At 40.7% G+C, this 6,693-nt stretch overlaps 2 protein-coding genes across 2 annotated transcripts in view; one reads left to right on the top strand and one right to left on the bottom strand.

The window, feature by feature from the left end:
* Positions 1–2,379, bottom strand: part of DIS3 (DIS3 exosome endoribonuclease and 3'-5' exoribonuclease) — a 37,631-nt gene extending 35,252 nt beyond the window's left edge. Inside the window, exons 1-2 of the mRNA XM_012642154.1 lie at positions 2,042–2,379; positions 1,293–1,450 (exon numbers count right to left, since the gene is read on the bottom strand). Coding sequence (XP_012497608.1) covers positions 1,293–1,450; positions 2,042–2,269 — 386 coding nt within the window. The 5' untranslated portion in view covers positions 2,270–2,379. The remainder of the gene's footprint in view (positions 1–1,292; positions 1,451–2,041) is intronic.
* Positions 2,380–3,906: 1,527 nt separating this feature from the next.
* Positions 3,907–6,693, top strand: part of PIBF1 (progesterone immunomodulatory binding factor 1) — a gene marked incomplete at its 3' end in the record, with an annotated part of 215,782 nt that continues 212,995 nt past the window's right edge. Inside the window, exon 1 of the mRNA XM_012642153.1 lies at positions 3,907–4,158. Within this exon, the coding sequence (XP_012497607.1) occupies positions 3,907–4,158 (252 nt within the window). The remainder of the gene's footprint in view (positions 4,159–6,693) is intronic.

Below are 6,693 nucleotides of genomic sequence, written 5' to 3'. Positions count from 1 at the left end.
TAGAATTCTTTTATTCCTCATCATTGAATCATCATACTTGCTAATGCTTTAAGCTTATTAGTGAAAGACACAGTCATAAATTTTTGAATTGGTTATAACAGGACTTGAGTAATAAAAGTTAAATGAGATTTGCCTAGATGTCCTAAGAGTCTTCCCATAAACCCCAGTATTGCTAATGCCTATTCACTGCATTTGAGCTAACAAAATTGCTAACCCCTGATTGGGAATCTGATGATTATGCTCCACAAAAAGTTGGTCTTTCCACACTGAAAAACAAGTAATGTTTCTATTTCTGGATTTCAAGGAAGTGCTAGGAATAAGAAGTCTACAAGTGCTTTACTGGTATTCTTTACAAGCATAATATTTAAGCCTGAGATATAAGAACACAGAAGAGAGATTTGAGAAATTAAGGTTTTCTTAATTTGCATAATCTGATGGATGGGACTTCATTACCAGAATTCTACAGTCTAATCCAATGGTTCTTAGGGTAAATTTGTCCCCTAGGGGACACTGGGCAATGTCTGGAGACATTTTGGGTCATTATAACTCCATAGGAGGAGGGGGGCTGGTTGCTACTGGGTAGAGGCCAGGGATGCTGCTAAACATCCTACTGTGTAAGACAGCCTTCTCACAACAAAGATTTCTTCAGCCCAAAATATCAATAATGCTGAGGTTAAGAAACCCTAATTTACTCTAATAAAAGTATCATAGATACCATCATAGATTATTTATGCAACATAATATGCAATATCATATTTTCTAAGACCATGCATTGACTTCAAAAAAGGTCATGAACCTGAAACATAACAAAAAAATTCTATTCCTTAATCTAATCTTCCTCAATGCAATCAGTTGTAAGGTATTAGTTTAAATTTTTAAAAGCCCATTAAGAATAAATCTGCTTTATATTTTTAAACCACTCTTTCACAAACTCATACCTTTTATTACCTTATGTTGGTTATTCACATAATATGCTATTGTAGGAATGTAGGCAAATCTCATCTTCCAAGATTCTACTGTTCAATTCATGTAAAACCAATTCCAAATAAAAACATTTTGACAACAAAAGTTCTGTGTGTGGCCTAAGAGTCAGCAGACCTTGGTTGTAGGCTTGATCCCATCAATGCCTATGTGACCTTAGTGAGTTCCACTTAGCAATATCTTCTGCACAGGTGTGAAAAAACCAAATAACTTAAGAAGTCTATTGCTTATCTTCTGAGAATGTCACAAATTACTCCCAAATGTAGCTAACCTAACAAGCTTTTTTAGATTTAATATAAAACTCCTCCTACCTGTGATGCTCATTAGTGAACGTATAGAAATGCTTCTCTCGGTTATTAGTCACATCTCGGATCCGTTTATACACAGGGGCACTCCGATTTCTCACTTCCTGGAGAACTGTTTGTAATACAATTACATTTCTGATGGCAGGGTCCTCAAGAACATCAATCTTGAAAGAAAGAAGGAAGGAAAGAAAGATCAATTTTTTCTACATTCACTTGTATAGTGTTTCTGTCAAACATAAAACCCAGCCAGTTTAAAAATGCTGAATATGCATTAAGCCAAGGAGCTATTTGGCTACAGAAAAAGTGACAATAGTCACTTAACCCTTCAGGTCTACTACAGAAGAGCACACTTAAACAGACCAATCACAAAACTTCGTAGAACCAAGGCTGTTAATAAAGAAAAACGTTGGCCCACATAGTTTTCATTCGCAGGCACTTACAAGCTGCCTGGGAGTCGCAGGCTGGAGGCCACAGAAGCCCAGGTCTCCGGCCTCCAGGCACTTACAATCTAAGGCAAAAAAGACACCAGGAGTTAGAAAATTAACGTGTCTAAAATACGACTCCAAGAACTGAATAAAACAGTGCAAGGAAAAGAACGTCGGCCTGGGGAACAGGAAGGTTGGGTCCCGATGGGGTTTGCCTCTCCCTACGCATGTAATACTGCCAAAGACCCTCCGCCCTGGGGCTCAGTTTCCCTGTCACACCCCCTGGTCTTGGGGCCGCTCTGTCCGCGGTTCGCCCGTCCGCCGACGCACCTGGTGCAGTAACACGTTGGTGTCAGGCAACAAGTAGTGCGGTCGCGGGCAGAGGCTACTGGCCGGGTCCTGGGGCTGCGGCTCCAGAGCCGGCCCCTCGTGCGCCCCGCCGCACGCCGCGCACCCGGGCGCCCCGCAGCCGATGTCGTCCCGCAGGTAGTGCTCGCGCACGATCTTCATCACACCGCCCGCCCGGGTCTTCTTTAAGAACGTCCTGGACTTGAGCATCTTGCCTCCCGGTGCAGAATCCCAACCCCGGGAGCGCTCTTCCGGCGAAAGGCTTCAAGCTAGGGGCCCTCTCACACAACTATACCTCACCCGGAGGTTCGCCCCTTCCCGCTCCAGGATAACAGCTAGCACCTCTCGCGGGAAAACGCCGAGACTGACGTTGGTTGGGTCTCTGACGGCCGCGAGGATTGGGCAAGAGCGAGGGAGGAGCGCAGCCTCGAGCCATTTCCGCCCGCGGCCTGGGCGGGGCTCGACTCTGGACTCCAGCTCCCAGAGTGCGCCGCTCCTGCGCCTGCGGTCCGGGAGCGCTGAGTTCCGGCGGCGAGGGCGACTGCAAGCTGCTGCTTCTTCCGTGCTCCTCCGAGTGTGGAAATGGTTGTCTTGGTTACGGGTCCTAACGGTCCCTGACCCTGAGATCTCTTGTCTAGGGGCTGCAACCTGAGTTGCTAACTGGAGACCCCTTCGGTCCCTCGCAGTGTCTGCGGTGGCGGCTGCTCCAGCCTTCGGCGTGGAGTATTGAAGCTTTCGACTGTCTCCCTTTCTTTCCCGCGCGGTCAAGGAATCCTCCGAAGCTGCCAAATTTGGGACTTAACTCCTCACGCCGAGGGTATGGGCAGTTGTAGTCTCTGATCCTTTGTAATCCAGGAGAGGATCTGTCTTTGATTTCACCTTTTCTTACCCCTTTCTCTTTAAAAAGGAGGGAGGCCCATCTACTATAGTTCTTACTGTAAGTTTCCCCTCCACACACCTCTTTCCTAATCATTCAGTTTAGAAAACATGAAATATACAATTCCATAAATAATTCCTTATATCGTGTAGTATTAAAACAAGGTAGTTGCTAAAATTCTTGTGACAGGGTAAGAGATTCTATTTAGAATACTTGAGTTTTTCTCTCCTACCCTCGTTTCTGCTGTTTAGCTAGTCTATAAAAAATGTTTTTGCATAACTGTTTCCCTATTTTAAAAATCTTCATTGATGCCTTATTGCGTGTAGAATAAAATCCGAACACGTTTTGACATTTAAGGACCTCTAGTCTCGATCTTGAAGTGGGGATGTGTGTGTGTGTGTTTAGGGGTTGGGGCAGTCACTATTCAAATTCACAAAGACTTGGCCCCAGCCAAACTAACACTGGCTTCCTCTGTAGTTTTACACTTCTTCCATTTCTGTATCTGCATAATTTCCCTTTTTTACTATGCCTGTACAAACCCTTCAGTATTCTAAGTCCTACCTCTGTATAACCTTCCCCTGACCAACTAAGAAGTGATTTATCTTTGAACATGAGTTGCTTTTATTAGTGGCATTCTTGGGTACTGATGGGCTTTATTCTTTATCTTGTACGTTTCTTTGTTTCCTTCAAATACGATTCCTGCCTCTCCCCTAAACTGTTTTTTTAAATTAATCAAAGGGCTGAGTTCATAGTAGGATTTAATGAGTGTATGTTTGATTTGAGCAGTAATTTACTGTAGTTATTTGTCATAGATTTGGGGTTCCCCAAATTGCCTAATAATTAGAGAATCCTTAGTACCTCTTGAATACAGTCTGTGATTTCTAGTTCATTTTAAAGTACATTTAAATTAATGTTTTTTTAATCTACAGAAGATAACAGAATTAGAGAAGAAAACTGACCTGTAATAAAAATGTCGCGAAAAATTTCAAAGGAGTCAAAAAAAGTCAACATCTCTAGTTCTCTGGAATCTGAAGATATTAGCTTAGAAACAACAATTCCTACAGATGATATTTCTTCATCAGAAGAGCAAGAGGGTAGAGTCAAAATCACCAGGCAGCTAATTGAACGAAAAGAGCTACTTCATAATATTCAGTTACTGAAAATAGAGCTATCCCAGAAAAATATGATGATCGATAATTTGAAAGTGGATTATCTTACAAAGGTAAGATCAAGTGTATATCTCGTTTTTTATATGCTTCGTTGTCTTCAAGCTGCAGGTAAATAATTAAATTTATATGTGTGTGTGTGTGTCTGTGTGTGTGTGTGTGTGTGTTATCTGAACTTGAAATGATATGATGATATTTCTTGACCAGAACAGCCTTGAAATAATTTGAGTATTCATGGAAATAGAGAGTAGAACAGTGGTTACCAGGGTTAGGGTGGTTGGAGGGGAAAGGGTTTTGGGGAGATGTTGGTCAAAGGATATGTAATTACATTTAGATAGGACAAATAAGTTCAAGAGATCTGTTGTACAGCATGGTGACTAAAGTTAATGACATACTGTATTCTTGAAAAACATTGCATTTTTGAAAAACAGAGTGAGTGTTAAGTGTTCTCAATACAAAAATGGTAACTGTGAGGTAATGCATTTGTTAATGAGCTAAATTTATCCATTTCACAAAATGCATATGCTTCAAGACATTATGTTGTATATGATAAATACAATTTTATCTGTCAACTAAAAAAAATAATAATAATTTGAATATTGAAACGTAGGGTTATTTAAAGGTGGACAGAGATCAATTACCTCTGTAGGCTTAATTGTAAAAGTCTAGAATGTGGAAGGTGTCTTTTCTTAGGTGTACTTTTTAGCCACGTTGTTTTCTGCTTCATCGAGAACTAACTCTGATATGACTAGTTTGATAGGGAGAATCAAAATCGTAATTATATTATTGATTCTATAGTGTCTTCTGTCCTGGTGGAGATTTGGTTTCTTAGGTACCTTTCTTTTTGCTACTGTGTCTGTCTGTCTATTAGATAGTTACTTTCTAATAGTAGGATGTGTAAATTCTGGTACCATAATCTTTAGGAAATGGTGTTTGCCATGCAAATAAGAAAAGATGTCACTAGCTGTTATTTTTCTTCCCTGTCTGGTTAGTTGTGCTTACAGAGTATTTTATTATATGTAAGACTTTTGTAAAGTTGTCACTAGCTATAAGAAATTTACAGTGATTTCAGAAAGGCAGAAGAGTTATTTCCTCTAGCTATTTGTGTCACTGAGAAAATCTTTTCTTTCCAATGGTAAACCCTCCAGCTCTTGGTCCCAGCTCTTTCCACCTTCCCAATTCGTTGTTTCATTATTCCTCTTTCTTGTTAGGTCAGTCTCCTATTTAGCTCTTGCCTGTGCATGCTAACATACTTCAGTATTCTGCCACTAGAATATTTCTTGACTGTGCCTCTCTCTGAAAATAAGAAAGCCCAACCTCAATCTTGATGAAGCAAAGAAATAGTTTAAGTAAATTTTTTCAAAATGTTATCGGCTAACATTTATTGAGTGCTTATGCTGTGCCAGATGTTGTTCTAAGAGCTTTATATGTGTTGTCTCATTTAAGCCTCACAAAAACCCTTTGAGATCTAACTACTTTGAGGGAAGAGGGTTTTCCCTGAGTAGTCATATTATAAATGAATCAGTAGAGTAAGTTAGACCTAGTACCTGTTATTTAATATCTTAGTCCACTTGGTCTGCTATAACAAAACACCATAGACTGGGTAACTTATAAACAGAAATTTATTTTGCACAGATCTGGAGGAAGGGAAGTCCAAGATTGTGGTGCTAATGTGGTCAGATCTGGTGAGGGCCCTCTCCCAGGTTGCAGACTTCTTGCTGTGTGAGCTAGCTCTCTGGGGTCTCTTTTATGAGGATGCGAATTCCAATTATGAGAGCTCCACCCTTATAACCTAATCACCCGCCAAAGACTCCTACCTCCTAATACTATCATACTGGTGATTAGGTTTCAGTACATTAATTTTGGGGGAACACAAACAATAAGCACACAGTAAGTATTAGCTGCTGTTTCAACTGAAATAGTATCCTCCTATTTTTAACTCCGTTTATTTTCTGTGCCTTATATATGGCCATAGGACTACCTGACTGTGTCTGGTATTTGTCTGTTTGAGTAGACTATGAGGTCCATGAGGATCTTTGTATACATGGTTATATCTCCAGCACTTAGAACAGTGCCTGACACATACTAAATGCTCCAACTATTTCTTAAATAAATGACTGAAGCCCATTTTGCTCTGATAGTGCAAAACCACAGGGTGTTTAATAGGATACCCGAGGCCATTCAGATGAAAGTGATAGAACCAGGTAGGATTCAAATCGAGGAAGTCTAAAACCCATAATCTACAAAAGTGAATCTCCAAACACTTCCTTTTAGATACCCTATGCAGTCACCTACCTCAATGCATCCAGTGATTTCCCATCCCTATTTCCTTACTCATGTTGCTTTTATTCCTCAAATGGGCTCCCACAAGGCTACTGGCTCATATATCTCTACTTCTTAAGATCTCCTTTAATGCAATGCATTGAAGAAGTTATCTCCCATTCATTAATCCATCTACTCAGTCAATGAATATTTTATTAGCCAGGAATGGTGGCTCACATTTGTAATTCCATCACTTTGGGAGGCTGAGGTGAGAGGATGATAGCTTGAGGCCAGGAGTTTGAGACCAGCCTGGGCAACATGGCAAGATC

This window comes from Propithecus coquereli, unplaced genomic scaffold (genome assembly GCF_000956105.1).
Source record: "Propithecus coquereli isolate 6110/MARCELLA unplaced genomic scaffold, Pcoq_1.0 Scaffold176, whole genome shotgun sequence".
Taxonomy (NCBI): Eukaryota; Metazoa; Chordata; class Mammalia; order Primates; family Indriidae; genus Propithecus; species Propithecus coquereli.
The sequence above is the reverse complement of the archived record's forward strand: the minus strand, read 5'-3'. Positions and strand labels throughout refer to the sequence as shown.